Below are 16,935 nucleotides of genomic sequence, written 5' to 3' on the forward strand. Positions count from 1 at the left end.
CAAATTGATACAGTGTGTTGCATAAGGTGAGTAAGAAATATTTTGATATTTTTTCAGACAACAATCTTCTAACTACTTTAGTCACAAAATGGATGATGCTTTTAGGCCTAATCCATAATATTATTTCCTCAAACAACCCAAATAATGTGTTCACCCTTTTACAATATTAGATGTATCCACTGATTTATTAAAACAAATTTCTTTTGGACAATACAATAGAAAATTTGTTAACGACTTATTAAAAATGTTTGTCTAACCATCAGCTAAAAGTGTATAACCAACATCTTCCCAATTTTTTCTATAACTATCAACAAGTAATTGAAGTTTGTTTCTTTGAATTGTTTAAAAAATTCACCCATATTTTATAATATATCAGTTGCTTATATCCAGACTCTAATATAGATTGAAAATAAATAGAATTTAATGCATTAGGAGGGAAGCAAGCATCATATAAAAACCTCACATCAGTCACATCGGCTCTCCATTTGGCTTCTTTTCCAGTCAAAACACTCCTTATTAAAGGTTGAGACCCATTAGTGATCCTTGGAGCAAAAAAATCACCAACACCAATCGGTCTTGTTCTTTTTGAATTATTTATCAATCTATTTTCTTTTCTAAAAACCTAGTATTACCTTCATTCATGTTCATTAGAAAAGACAACTCTTCGATCTCATCTAATGCATTTATCATTTAGTATCTAATATCATGAGGAACTTATAGTGCATGGAACAACATCGCGTTTTTTTTCAACCAAATGTTGCTTCATTTTATGTATAGCAACTCTTCTAGTTGTCTTACCACAATATAAATAATTCAAGATTTTCCTTCCATTCTCATGAATATTTTCAAAAACATGTGTCCAAGTAATATCAACTTTTACTTGACATAGTGTCGAAGAAGCCCTAGACTTGAATGATAACATATTTCTACTTTATTTATCTGTTGGATACAATAACAAACCACTATAATATATATATATATATATATATATATATATATATATATATATATATATATATATATATAGCGAGAGAGAGAGAAAGAGAGACACACAAACGCATATAATAAAAAATTTTTATAATTCGCATTTGTTATGTTTGAATCGCAAAATAGAATTTCTGTGTGTATGAACAGTAGAATAACTAATAAATATCACTTATGTAAATAAATGTGTATATCTTTATCAAATTATATAATTAAGTTTTTAAAGTATAACTTTTAACTTTTAAATGTACTAATAACAATATCCATAATGTGAAAGTTGGAGATTCAAAAAATCATAATCAACTTTATTATTCAACATACATAACATTATACATTTGTAATAAACAACAATATTCATAATTTGGTCATTAAACTAGTTTGACGGAAGAAGATTGTCAAATATTGGTTTATTAAAATATATATATATATACACACATATATAGATGTCACAAAAGACTGATATTCAACTTCCAAATTCTTAGAAACCAACCACATTACAAATAGAGTACATCCAAACATCCAATATAGATACATAATAAATTATAAATTCGTAGCATAAAATTACAAAATTGGTAACAATTGGTCAATTAAAAATTAACAATAACAAACTGACTTATTATTAAGCATCAAAAGTCATAACACAAATTAACCTATTGTTAAGGACCAAAAGTCATAACACAAATTGACCTATTATTAAGCACTAAAAGACAAAATATATTAAGTTATTAAATTTTAAAATATGATGTTGTTGACTTGTTATGCACCAATTGATCAAAAATACAAAATTTAAAAAACACGGTGCTCATCTCATATACTTTGTCAGGATCAACATGCATTCATACTTCAAAATTTAAACAAAGGTTACAAAGTCTTACAACGACCAACCTATTGTCATTGTCATTGAAGTATAATCATTGGTCATAGCAGCAACAGAAATTTATCATTGTCAGCCACCGTCTGAGCCTATGAAGTTGTTGTCAACAATTGCAAATATAGTCGTGAATACCTGTTGTCGTCTGAGCTTGAGATCGAAATCAATACCTATCAGTGTCGTTGTCGTCGTTAACTGTTGTTGTCACATGTCTTCAAACCGTCATCGACAAAAGATTAATCAACGACTCTTTGTATCTATGAAGTTGGAGAAAGTAGTCGACAACCTACAATTCTAAGTGCACAACATGGAAAAAGAAAAAAAAGAAAGGTTTTATATAAAAAGTTGAATCGGGAACCACCTAAAGCGGTCTAACCCAATTTTTAGTCTAAAACGGTTCTGCACTTTACAACACCTATCCACAATATCAGTTTATGGTCTAACCGGTCTAGTTTGGTTTTTCAATCTTTGCTCTAAAGTCTTTGGGTAAAACCAATCAAAATCTTTAAAAAGCCTTAAAAACATAATTTTTAAGTTTTTTTGGTGGGTCATCTAGGGTTTTTGACTGTGGGATAACTATGAAAATTTGTTGTAATGTTTTCTCTATCATTTATACTTTTGTGACAAAAAATAGATAGTGCAAATAGGAATTTTCAAAATCTATGGATAAAACCATCTGAAAACCTTAAAGAAACCCCCATACCCTAGTTTTAAAGTATTTGTGGGTTATCTATGGGCCTTGATTGTGGGATGCCTATACATGGTTATTGAGACATTTTATGCAATATCTTCTTATGACTAAAAGTAGATTATGTGATTGAGACTATTAGACATTTGTAGATAAAACTAGTTATAATCCTTATCAGCTATGAAACCAAGTTTTTATAGGTTTCATGGGTAATTCATGAGCTTTAGATCATGAGATAAATATGCACAAATTTCAAGATATTTTCTTTAAGTAAAGTTATATGTGCAAACAATGACATATCACTATGTGATTGATTAGTTTTAAATTAAAGATAAAACGATACTCAATCGTATGGTGACATGTCACTGTATGTGCATATAAGTTTATTTATTTTCTACACCATCTATCTTATAATGACTTAAGGTAAATAATGCAATTGAGAATCCCTCAAATTTATGTTTAAAATAGGCCAAAAACATTAACAAGCCCCCAAACCTTAGTTTTTACGGTTTCTGTAGGCTATCCATGAGTCTTAATTCTAAGATAAAGACATTTTCCATACCATCTATACTCTTATGACTAACAATAGATAGAGTGATTGAGAATCTTTAAAAATTATGAATAAAACTAGTCAAATTCCTAAAAAAACCCTGAAATCTAGTTTTATGGTTTTCATGAGTTATACATAGGTATGACTCCTGTGAGATAATTATGCATAGAATTCAAGATTTTTTTGCACCATCTATAGTCTAATGATTAAAGGTAGGTAACATGATTTGATATTTGTAACCTCTATGGATAAAACATGTTGAAAACCCTTACAAACCCTAAAACCATAGTCTTTTTAATGTTTTCTGTGAGCTATGCATGAGTCCGAATAGTGGGATAACTATACATAGTTTCTTGCACCATCTACCCTCTTATGTCTAAAAGTAAATAACATGATTGCAAATTTCCATAATTTGTAGATTAAACTAACGGAAAGCCATAAAAAGTTTTGAAACCCTAATTATGAGGATTTTTGTGGACTAGTTATAAGTAATGTAATTTCATTAAATTTTATGAAGGGCCACAAGATTTTTTCCGACAACTCATTACCTTTTTTTCATGGAAATATGATTAAATTGCTTGCATGTTGTCCTACCCAAATATGTAAATAAACTGCAAAGGACCCAATAAAAAATTATATGTATATAGAGACACTTTTAACATGTTTGAGACATTGAATCTACTTCCTTTCAATATTTTGACATGCCACGAGTATTTGATGATGAGAATGGCAATTGTCCACATTTGAAAAAGTTGGAGAATTACTATGAGATTTCTCTCTCGAGCATAATAGTTCATTTTTCAATTTGAATTACAATATAAAACAAACATGGGAATGACAAGAATCCAAGTTATGATCGAGGAACAAAATTTTAACTTCCAGTGTATTCTAGTAATATACTATTACCAACGAATACTAAGATCCGACATACCATTAAAGACTTGATTATATCCCTGATCCTTGATAAGGTCGAAATAATAAAGCAAGGATACACAGAATGCAAATGGAATTTGTAAAGCAATTGGGAAGCTTTGTTGCTTATTATTGGTGTTACACTGACCAAACCATTAAACAGTTATGAAGTGATTAATTTTTAACAGTTACCATATACAGTCAAAAAAATTATTTTAGCAGAAAAAGAAACTCGTAGCAGTGTCCGCTCGCAATAGAATATGCTCATAGTAGAATATAGTTCAGATTCCGAGATGGTGTAGTAAGAGAAAGAAATAGAGCTTGAGCTTAGAAAAATGTCAAATCCCTATAGTCAATTTATAGAAAGTATCAGATAGATACCAGATGGGACAAAGTATGACCCAAATAGCAAAAGATAATCTAGATTATTCCCTCAATTTCCCGAGGAGGTTATTATGTGAGATTGAGTCCTGTAAGTGATTAAGAATAGGAAATGAGATAATTTACTTAATTTTTTCCCTTTACAAAGTGTTCTTATCCCTGACTTCCTTTCCTTTTATGATTGTAGGTATAGGTGATAGAGGTAGCTACGACGTAGGGTCAGGTCAGCGAGGATAAATCCAAGCTGGAGCAGTCTATCTATGTTTTATGTTACATGCGTATAGTCGTATGATATTGTTGACTTTTGGCCTTCTTCAGATATAGTTTTCAGATAGTTGTACAGTTGTATCTAGGGGTATATACATGATTACTTCATGTGTTCATATGCTTTTAGATGAGTTTTTATATATAATATATACATTTTTTGTTCGTTTATGAATTTTTAGTTTTCACAGAACAATTTTTGAACTTTTTTAGTGATAAGTTTATTTTAAAGTTTTTTTCCTTATGCTCCTAAATATTAATTAGTAACATTTTTTCTCCAGAAGACAATACTTCTTCTGGAGAGGGATGTTATACTTTACCAAATTAAGGAATTAAACCAATTTATTTGATTTAATGAATGTTGATTATTTTAATGCAATTTATGATAATGACAAGAGATATTTTTGATAATCAACATAATCAAAATAACATAACATAAAACATAAGTTTGAGAGATGAGAAAATCAAACACGCGATATATAGTGATTCAGCACAACCCAACCTATGTCCACTCCTTTAAGCTATTTCTTTTGGAGTATTCCACTAATTATTGGTTGACAAAATCCCAACTAAGTTTTTCTTCACAGCAAAAATAGCTTCAAATGTGTTATTAATCTTTATAAGTACTATAACTTAATTTCTCTCACTAAAAGTTTCCTAATCTCTTTAAGAGTGAGTCTCACTCTTTTATTGTACAAATTTTTGTATGAATTTGAAATATAATCTCTCTCAAAAAGTCTATATGAAAATTTAAGCTTAGTACAACCCAATGCAAATAAAATCTAAATGTGTGTAAGCAAGAGTTTTGAATAGAGAAGAGAATTTGCAAGTGAATAGTTTAAGATTAATGTACTCTCAAATATATGAAAATTCTTAGTGGTAAAACTCTATCCCAAGTGAATTTGATTAGAGGCTTTGCTCATGAGTTAGCGATCAAGCGGAAAAAGACCTGCCGGCTTCTTGTCGATACTACGCCACAAGATCTGATCCCTACCTAATTCGTATTAATACGGTTAACCCTATGCTTCGGGCACTCCGAATCATCATGATCACCCAGTCCAAACCACTAGCACATTAACAGGGCTGGTGAGAAAATGAGGAAAGTTACCATTATACATAAAAACTAGTCGTTTTAATTTTTCAAAAAGCATAAAATTCGATCAATCAGATGTGACTTGGCATTTCTATGGTTAGGGCTGGATCCGAGCCGAGCCAAGCTCGGCTCGATCAAGCCCAAAACGAGCTCGGCTAAGAGCTGGCTCGAATTGGCTTGGTAGATTTTTTTAAATATTTTTTATATAAAACGACGTCGTTTTGATTAATATATATTAAAAACGACGTCGTTTTGACAAGAAAAAACGAGTCGAGCCAAGCCGAACGTGAGCCTGAAACGAGCCGAGCTCAAGTCGAGCTCGAGCCGAACTCGAGCTGCTCATATATGAACGGAGCTGAGTTTGAGTTGGCTATGAGCTCGGCTCGGCTCGGCTCGAATCCAGCCCTATCTATGGTGTTTATGTGGCACTAGCTATTAGAAAATTTAGGGTGCGTTTGGTTGACGGTTTTTAAGTTTACCTTGGTAATCTATCTTTTATTCCCTTGTTTGGTTTATCAGTAATAAAAGATTACAGTAATTTTCTATTACCAATGCTGACGTGGCAGGTAATATAGGTGGTAATCTGATTACCACCTTCACCTTATGTATTTAAATATTACTGGGGTAATCTTGAGTTTATTATAGAAAAATTATTATTTATTAATTTTTTGAGATAAAAATAAATTTATTTTTAATTAATATGACAAATAATATAAAAAATATTTAAAAATAATTATATTTAAAGGCATTTAAGCAAAATAATTTACTAATAATCTTTTATTACCTTTAACCAAACACAATAATTATTTATACCTATCAAATTTTATCAAACATAGTAATCATTTATTCCCAGTAATCTTCTAAGTAATTTATCTTCAAGGTAATCTTTCTATTTTAGTAATCAAATATTACCCAAATCAAATGCCCCCTTTAAGTAAAATTCAATTGATCAGGATAAATTCAGTCAACCAAATTTTTGGAAACCAAAATGTATAGTTTCTGGATAATTTAGAAGTTGTGATCAAAGAATTCAACTGATCAAATTTGGTCAACCAAATTTTATTATATTTTACTCAAATTTTTGAAAATTTTATTTACCCCCTAAACCTTTGAAAAGTGATAATTTAACCCATTTTTAAAAATTCTTTCAACACCAACTTTGAGACATGAAAATGTAGTTCACAAAACTTCATCATTTTAAAAGAGTTAATAAACTTTGATAAAAATTTGGCTTAACTTAATAAGTTTGAAAAATAACATTTTAACCCAAAATGTGAAATATATAAAAATAAGTTTTTGAGTGAGCTTTACATGTAAATAAATATTTAATCAAAACAAATGCTTCAAAATTACAAACATATCTACTTAAAGTTAAGTTTTTTTTTCAAATTTTTAAGAATTTTTCACTTGAGTCTTGTCTTTGATTTCCATCTTGAAACTCCTTTAAGTGTATTAAGTAAATTCTTGCAATTTAAACTTACATTCAAGTAAAGTCATTAGTCAATATGCTTTGGGAGATATTAGTTTATTATCATCAAAAGGCCAAAGGACTATTTCCTACCTAAGGTATGCTGATTTCTCAAAGTTCCCCCCATTAACTTTGAAAATACCATTTACCTACCCATAACCGATTAAAATTAATGGAACCTTAACCCCTAAAAATTTTATCTCATTTTCCCCCTTAAAAGTTTAAAAACTAACATTTTCTTCCTCAAGCCAAGTTTGAAAAAATCACATTTCCCCCCTAGGGTTTAGTTTCAAAATTCGATCACCTTTTTCGACGCCCGTTGTTAGCCGTCTCTCTCTCCCGACGACTCCCCATCCTTCGACGAGTTGTCTCACCTCCACCTTAACACCTCTGGCATCCGAAAACATCATTTGGGAAGATGATTCCTCTTTTCAAACGACGTTTTTGGAAGCCGGAGGGGTTGGGGTGGAGGTGAGGCAAGACATTGGAGGATGGGGAGCCGTCAGGAGGGAGAGACGACCAACGATGGAACCAGAGAAGGTAATCAGATTTTGAAACTAAACCCTAGGGGGGAAATGTGATTTTTTCAAACTTGGTTTAGGGAAGAAAAGTTAGTTTTTAAACTTTTAGGGGGGAAAATGAAATCATATTTAAGTTTATTTTTGATATTAAATATAAAATAACGATTTTACCCTTAAAATTAACAGATTTAAATGGTCATGAGTGCGTAAATGATATTTTTAAAGTTAACAGGGGGAACTTTGGGAAATCAGCATACCTTGGGTGGGAAATAGTCTTTTGGCCTCATCAAAATAAGAACATAATAACTCTTTGTGTCAACAAATTGTGGGATACCTATACATGGTTATTGAGACATCTTATGCAATATCTTCTTATGACTGAAAGTTGATTATGCGATTGAGACTATTAGAGATTTTGTAGATAAAACTAATTATAATCCTTACAAGCTATGAAACCAAGTTTTTATAGGTTTAATGGGTGATTCATGAGCCTTAGATTGTGGGATAAATATACACAAATTTCCAGATATTTTCTTTGAATAATGTTATGTATACAAACAATAGCGTGTCACTATGTGACTGAGTAGTTTTAAATTAGAAATAAAATAATACTCAATCATATAGTGATATGTCATTGTTTGTATATTTTCTACACCATTTATCTTCCAATGACTTAAGGTAAATATTGCAATTGAGAATCCCTCAAGTTTATGGATAAAATAGGCCAAAAACATTAACAAGCCCCCAGACCATAGTTTTTAGGGTTTTTGTAGGCTATCCATGAGTCTCAATTGTAAAATAAAGACATTTTCCATACCATCTATACTCTTATGACTAATATTAGACAGAGTGATTGGGAATCTTTAAAAATTGTGAATAAAACTAGTCAAATTCCTAAAAAAACCCTGATATCTAGTTTTATGGTTGTCATGAGTTATACATAGGTATGTCTAATGAAAATTATGCATAGAATTCAAGATGTTTTTTGCACCATCTATATTCTAATGATTAAAGGTAGGTAACATGATTTGATATTTGTAACCTTTATAGATAAAACATTTCGAAAACCTTACAAACCCTAAAACCCTAACTTTTTTTTCACGAGCTATGCATGAGTCCTAATTGTGGGATAACTACACACAATTTCTTGCACCATCTACACATGGTGATTGAGAATCTTTAAAAATTGTGAATAAAACTAGTCAAATTCCTAAAAAACCCTGATATCTAGTTTTATGGTTTTTATGAGTTATACATAGGTATGTCTAATGATAATTATGCATAGAATTCAAGATGTTTTTTGCACCATCTATATTCTAATGATTAAAGGTAGGTAACATGATTTGATATTTGTAACCTTTATAAATAAAACATCTCGAAAACCTTACAAACCTTAAAACCTTAACTTTTTTAGAGTTTTTCATGAGCTATGCATGAGTCCTAATTGTGGGATAACTACACACAGTTTCTTGCACCATTTATCCTCTTATGTATAAAGGTAAATAACATGATTTAAAATTTCCATAACTTGTAGATTAAACTAATGGAAAGCCATAAAGAGTTTTGAAACCCTAGTTATGAGGAATTTTGTGGACTAGTTATAAGTAATGTAATTTCATTAAATTTTGTGAAAGACCACAAGATTTTGTCTGGCAACTCATTACCTTTTCTTCATGGAAATATGATTAAATTGCTTGCATGTTGTCCTACCCAATATGTAAATAAACTACAAAAGACCCACTAAAAAATTATATGTATATAGAAACATTATTTAACATGTTTGAGACATTGAATCTGCTCCCTTCCAGTATTTTGACATGCCACAAGTATTTGATGATGAGAATGGCAATTATCCACACTTGAAAAAGTTGGAGAATTACTATGAGATTTCTCTCTCGAGCATAATTGTTTGTTTTTCAATTTGAATTACAATATAAAACAAACATGGGAATGACAAGAATCCAAGTTATGACCGAAGAACAAAATTTTAACTTCCAATGCATTCCAGCAATATACTCTTACCAACGAATATTAAGATCCGACAGACCATGAAAGACTTGCCTATATGCCCGAGCCTTGATGAGGCCGAAATAATGGGGCAAGGATACATAGAATGCAAATGGAATTCGTAAAGCAATTGGGAAGCTTTGTTGCTTATTATTGGTTTTATACTGACCAAACCGTTAAACATAACAGTCATGAAGTGATTGATTTTTAACAGTTACCATATAGAGTCAAAACAAATTATTTCAGCAGAAAAATAACCGCCCAGAATGTTGTAAAAGGACATTTCTCCAAAATAAGGTACATTATTGAACAATTACTAATGTTTCCCTTAGTGTTTCAATGATGGAATTTGCAAATCCCATTGATGCAACAAATTATGAGTTCTGACACCAGTAGTTCAGCCACAAATATAGCAATAATAAAAACTTCTAAAAAAAGAATGTATCAAGTATATGGAATAGCTTATTTCTTCCTCAACTTGAAAACAAAAAATCTCTGGGTCACTCCATTGCCCATAATAATTGATCCACTAATTTGACATATATGACAAAGCAATTATTTCCAATTCAGGTCCTCCCATAAAAAAAAAAAAACAAAGGAACAGAAACTGGAGGCATTCTAGTTGACAACATCGAGGACCAGCTTGCGAGACTTGAAAACTGACCACTTCAAGCGCCGGTAATAAGCAGCTTGAAGCAATGCCAATGATAGAACAAATATCCATTTAAAACCCATCTGCATTAGAAAACATAGAAGTTTAGGAATAACTCTATTAAATAATTTTTTTTTAAAACTAATGTTTTTTAGATGGCAACTTGATTTTAAAATTAATGTACCAGCTTCCTCTCTTCCATTTCAGGTTCGGCTGCCCAAGATAAAAATGATACAACATCTTTTCCCATCTGCATCACAATGAAAACAAGGGTATAAGACTGAGCTTCGTACCACAGAAAAATCTATGTATTAAGCTTAAAGCTAAGAAACTCTATGAAAAAATTAGGTATCACATCTGTAGAAGAAAAACCAACCTGAGATTCAGTTGCTGGCGTACCATCTTCATATTCAATAGCACCATCAATAAGCATTTTAGGCATAGCAATGGCTCCCCCAGGGAAGTAAGGATTATAGTGCAATCCTTCTCTAATCTGCAATAGCAATTGCAAACTGATTGTGGTTGGGAAGAGAAACAATAATTATCCTTTATTTTATCAAAAATACAAGTCATAAGCTCACTGCAAAAAGATGCAACCTCAGTAAATACACCGGACAATATTTAGTAGAACTCCACTGTTAAATACATATTTTTATGACAAGATAAAGTACATAGTTAAATGACAAAATCTAAACACCTTTAAGATCGACAGCACTGTTATCATCAAAGCAGATTGAAAATTACCCAAAATAGATAGAAAGAAAGAAAACAGCCCAAAAGTGTCTATTAAAAATCAAGAGAGCAACGAGGAAAGGCCCAGTGAGCAATAATGCATCTTATATTCATCTTGTCAGCAGCTAAACAAAACTCCTCTTGAAAGCTCAAAAATTAGAAGAATTCTCAAATAAATAAATAAATTGTTTGAGAAGAAATCTTTAATGGCTCTGACAGAAGAGTGAAATTGAAATATCATCAGCTGGAAAACATGACCAGGTGGCCCAGGCCAGCCAACCTCGTAACATCTAAAAGAGCTATTATGAAAGATAGAACTAATAGAAAGAAAACTTTAATGGAAAAAACAAAGAAAAAAATATAGCAGGTCTAACACCTGCCGGCTTTAACACATCTTTGTTTTTAGTTCCCCTTGTACCATTATAGTCAAACATCTCTATACTTAATGACAACATATGGTAAATTCCAAAAAAGATAACTTAAGTGCCACACACCAATAATGGGAGCAGGGAGTTAAAAGAGCCTTGGAAGCAGAATTTACCGTAACACCAGCAGGAGGATCATGGTAACCAGTTAAAAGAGCAAACACATAATTCTGACCATTGTGACGAGCCTGAAAGGAAAAAGACTAAGACTTTTCCTTGATAGGTAAATACAGCTTTTATTGTTAAAAACTAGAAGATAGTAATTACTTTGGTAATAAGACTCAAATCTGGAGGATATGCCCCTCCATTTGCAAACCTAGCAGCTTGTTCATTGGCATATGGCTGAGGAAAACGATCACTAAGCTTACCAGGACGTGTAAACAGCTCACCCTCATCATTAGGTCCATCAACCACCTCAATCTCAGCTGCCATTGCCTTAGTCTCCTCTTCAGTATATGCAACTCCCACCAAATCACGGTATGAAATTAGTGACATAGAATGGCAGGAAGCACATACTTGTTGGTAAACTTGGTGACCACGCCGAATCCTGAACATTGAAAATTGATCACAAAAATTACAGCATGTACCATCAAACTAAATACTGCTAACAACTAAGTAACAAATAATATCACAACTTTTCTGATGAATGATTCTAAATAGATAGATTAGAAGAGGCAAGTTGCCTGTGAATTTAAATGATGCAGAGCAGCCAGCTTGTGGCCTAAATGTATATTAAATGTTTCTCTTTTATCCATAGCATGGAGCAACAGCAGCTATAATTATAGTCCTTGTAGTGACATGCAGTTTGTTAAAACCACCAGCATGTCATTCAAAGAGCTTTAATACTAGTAGAATAAAAAAGAACACTCACAGCCACTACAAGCAAAAGAGTAAGGAACAACAGAATGTGAACCCAGATATTGGAGATAGCATAAAGATATATAACTTAATTAATGGTAAATATAAATATTTGAGAACAAGAAGAACTGATACTGGATCAGGTTCTGTTAAACAAATATTCTAAAAGTCAACTTAAATCGCAAGTTCAACAACAAACTTTACAATTAAAAAAAGAAGCCATAGACTCACGAAGCATGGTCATATGAACTAAGAATGCCTTCGTGAGGCCAAGGATAGTTTGGAACTGCCAAGCCATGCTCAGCTTCATCAGCAGATGCTATCGTTGCAAAACTCAAAAACCCTGAAACACCAGCACCAAGAAGTGCAAATGCCCTTAGAGACTTCATACCCACAGATCCAACATCTTCATGAAATTTCTTAGAAGATAAAAAAGATGTAGGTAACCCCTGAAAGATAACAGGCATCAACTATTAGGTACAGAATCAACCACTAATCATATATTCTAACTTGTTGCAAAGTATTAAGATGGAAAACTTGAAATTGGAACAATGTCAACATTTCACCACAATATCATTCATTATTCAATCAGCAGATACAATATAAACTAAAACACATTCAGTTGGTTTCCAGACACAATATATTAAAACACATGTAAAAGGAGGAACTGCACTTACAGCAGTGTAAGACTGAAGTTTCCTCCTTAGGAGCTGGTGGATAACTCCTCCTCCAGCCATTTCAAAAATAATATATATCAATTTGCTCACTGTGACAAGAAAAAGAAGAATTAAAAAATCATTCCAACAAGGATAGACAGAAAAATCTAAGATTTTAAGAAGCAGAAAAATATATATTCATACACAGATTATAACACAAATTTTCAAACCATTTTTATTTTTATGGTTAAGATAAATGGTCATGTTCTAAAATAATACAAGTTGTAGACAATTGAACTAACGCCCTTTGAATGAATGAAATTACATCTAAAATATAATTCCAAAATGAATTAATTTTTTATTTCAAATGACATATTAGGTGTTGAGCAAGCATTGGTTATCAATTCAAAACTTAATTATACAATATGTTTAAAAAAATGTGATGTCATTACCCCAATTTAGTGGGGAGATAAAAATTGCTCACTTATGGTGACCGATACCACCATGAAGCATTACATGTATACTACACCCTTCTGAAAAGTTTAAAAGCACCATACTTGAAGCACAGAACTATGTGGCAGCATTGCTCCCATTTACTTAAAGTTTTACATCAGAATGGCTTCAAAAGGGAAGTTTGGATAGGGACCATGTTAAAAATCAATTGGCACAGTCAGTATCGTCAAGCAGAAGAGTGTTCAATTAATAAACTATTCTAAATTCTCTCTCAAGGGTAAGGGTTCCCTTGCGGTCAAGAAGATTCTAAGTTCCAAATTGTGGAGTTCAAAATAAAAATCTAGAATTTAAAAAACGAAAGAAAAAAGTTCCAATAATTAAATTTCTAAAACGTTATAACACAAACGAGTTACAAAATCCAATCAAATTACATGAATCCACTAATAACAGCAAATTAAAGATAAAAACAGTAAAATAAAAAAATAATACAAAGATATTAAGACACACACCATTTCATGTTAACATAGCAGTGAGTTTCTTTAGAAAAAAAAAAAAAAAACTTAATGGAGAGCAGATCGAAGAACATAAAAAATGAAGAGAAAAACAAAAAGAACAAGAGAACTCACGAGATGATGAAAGAAAGGTAGGTCGATCTTCAAGTTTATCGTCAAAGGAGAAGGCGCAGCTTTCAGAGAGATCTGGGTAGCACTTTGTGAGAAGATGGGGTTAACATTTGCTGCTATTTTACCATTGACTCAGATATTTTGCTTTACTTATAATTTGGGCTTTGGTTTTAGGGCCTTTCATTAGCTTAATTTTGGGCTGCGCAAGGTGGGAATTCTTTGCGGAAAAAGCAAAACCCAGCTCTTTTATACACTTGGATAATCCTATACTTAGGATTATTAATTATATAATAAAATTACGTATACAAATAATATATATAATTTTATATATAAATAATAATATATCATTATATGAATAAATATTTTTTTTCTAATATGTCATTGTTTATATATAAAATTATGCACGTAACATTATTCTTAATTAAAATGATGATAATGACCAACTTGTGATTATTACCAAATAACTTAAGTAAATATTATTTTACCTTCATTGAAAACACTAAACCCTACTTAGGATTTTCTTTTAATTCATACTTTTTATATCCACAATCTCACATCAAAAGCATGAATTTAAGGTAAAAACATCAGACAATCTAAATAAGAAGATCAATGTAGATAGGGTATTTTCTTTTTTTTTTTTTTTTTCATTTTGATTGGATTTATTTTTTTTATTGTTAGATATATAGGCGAGAAATTATGATTTTTGACCATTTGGAGGTAAGTGTAAGGTAAACTATGGGGTTTAAGATATTTTCAATATCAATTTTATGAGGTATAGGTGTAAATTTTAGAAGATATATGAGAAATGAACTTTAGTGAGTATATACAAAATTTTAAAATATAGGGGGTACATAAAATTCTCAAACATTTTAAGGGTGTATCTATATAAATTAAATCTAAATATAAAATTAGGGGGTTAATTATAAGAGTTGAAAACTGGCGTGGTTTTAAGGGAAAAATGCATGATTTGAAGGTTTGGGGTTCGTAGAAAGTTAGGGGGTAAATGCATGGCTTATAAAAATGCGTGATAAGTTTAGTGTTGTGAAAATGCTATCAGCTTTAACTCTGGTTTTTAAGCTTAACTATTCAAGGGTTATTTGTAATATTTTAAATTTAAGGAGGGTTTATTAGGATTTTAAGGGTATAAATGTAATATTTTGAAGCATTGGGGCATATGAAAATTGATGTATAATGAATTTTTGACATGAACTAGCAATTTTTCCAATTTATTTATTCTAATGTAAACCATATTATCATTGCATGATCCATCAAAATGTCAATTGTTGTATTGTTTGCGTACAATGGTCCATTGGACAATAAACTTTAAAGTTTAAAACTTAACTATAAACCCTATATCATTGACCTTAACCATGTAAACAATAAAACTTAAGACTGGACCTTAAATCTTAAACACTAAAATGTAAACTTAATTGTAAACACTAAATTATAGACCTTGATTGTTAACATTAAACTCTAACTCTTGAACAATAAACTCTAAACTTACCATAAACCCTATAGTAATATTATATGTATCTATTTTGAATACATAATTATATACACACTTATATATATCATCATATGATTGGATGTTATTTTATCTTTAATTAAAAATCACTTGATTATGTGATGACATATATAAACGTATTCACAATTATGTATTTAGAGTAGGTACACATAGTATTGCTCTAAATCCTAAACTATAGCCCTTGACCGTAAATATTAAATTATACAATAAAATTATATGTACATATTTTTTGTATACAATTTTGATATACAAATAATATGTTATTATGTGATTAGATGATTTTAAATTAAAGATAAAATAACATTTAATTATATGATAACGTATTATTTATGTATCTAAATTATGTATTTTAAGTGTATACACATAACAATACTTTAAACCTTAATATTAAATCCTAAAACTTAAACACTAAATGTTCAACTTAATCGTAAACTCTAAACTATAGATTTTAATTGTAATTATAAACCCTTCATATCAAAAGGAAGAAAACTTATCTTTGCTATATAAATTCACGGCCAATTATGATGACATACTCACAAGGCCAATGAAAATCCTATTTTTGCAAAGGAAATCACACCAAAAAAAAAAAAAAAATTTATAAGAAATCACACTTGCTCGCAATTTCTCACATTGCAAACCCAAAATCAAGCCTCAATGCTATTACTTCTAGGTATGAAAGATCAATTTTCAATTTCTATCATGTGAGATTTAAGGGTGCCATTATTGTTTCATATCACTCTTTATTTCATGAGCAATTTGTTTAGTTGTTGATTTTGCTTCTTAAACTTTAATGCTTATTCCGGAAGAGGCTGCACAAAGCTCAGCACGACAAAGCCTTTCACAGTCCTGGAACACTCAATCTATCAATCTTTCACCAAGTTATTCACCAGCCAGCTCTCCGGGATACCGCAAATGAAATCTCCCGTGGCGCCATTCGAAGTGTGCAATGACACCAGGAAACTAAGCTACACAAAGATTGGACCTCAAGTGCCGCACATAAACCTGGTGCTACACGACCAGAATGTGAAGTGGAGAATCAGTAGAACAAACTCAATGGTGGAGGCACAAACTGGGGTTACATGTTTGGCGTTTGTGGATGGAGGGTTGAGTCTGAGGGCTTCGATTATAATTGGGGGTCATCAGTTGCTGGATAATCTTTTGGAGTTTGATCTGGCTAAGTCAAGGCTTGGGTCGTCGTTGCTGCTTCAGAGGACTAATTGTAGCAACTTCAACTTCACTACAGCTAGTATTGCTACTTAGATGATGTGCGTG

The 16,935-nt window shown here is 31.2% G+C and overlaps 2 protein-coding genes across 2 annotated transcripts; one reads left to right on the plus strand and one right to left on the minus strand.

Annotated features, from left to right (window-relative positions):
- Window positions 1-10,135: 10,135 nt before the first annotated feature.
- On the minus strand, window positions 10,136-14,294 carry LOC123214795 (cytochrome c1-2, heme protein, mitochondrial-like). Its single transcript, XM_044634785.1, has 8 exons — window positions 14,142-14,294; window positions 13,084-13,172; window positions 12,638-12,855; window positions 11,816-12,095; window positions 11,665-11,736; window positions 10,768-10,884; window positions 10,576-10,641; window positions 10,136-10,474 (listed from the first exon to the last, which is right to left on the minus strand). The coding sequence occupies exons 2-8, from the start codon at window positions 13,141-13,143 to the stop codon at window positions 10,358-10,360; spliced, it is 930 nt and encodes a 309-aa protein (XP_044490720.1). The 5' UTR covers window positions 13,144-13,172; window positions 14,142-14,294; the 3' UTR covers window positions 10,136-10,357.
- A 2,057-nt stretch (window positions 14,295-16,351) lies between these two features.
- On the plus strand, window positions 16,352-16,935 carry LOC123212831 (probable aspartic proteinase GIP2). The gene has a single exon (XM_044632040.1). The coding sequence runs from the start codon at window positions 16,576-16,578 to the stop codon at window positions 16,921-16,923; it is 348 nt and encodes a 115-aa protein (XP_044487975.1). The 5' UTR covers window positions 16,352-16,575; the 3' UTR covers window positions 16,924-16,935.

The sequence above is a fragment of the Mangifera indica genome, chromosome 4 (assembly GCF_011075055.1).
Source record: "Mangifera indica cultivar Alphonso chromosome 4, CATAS_Mindica_2.1, whole genome shotgun sequence".
In the NCBI taxonomy this organism is placed as follows: Eukaryota; Viridiplantae; Streptophyta; class Magnoliopsida; order Sapindales; family Anacardiaceae; genus Mangifera; species Mangifera indica.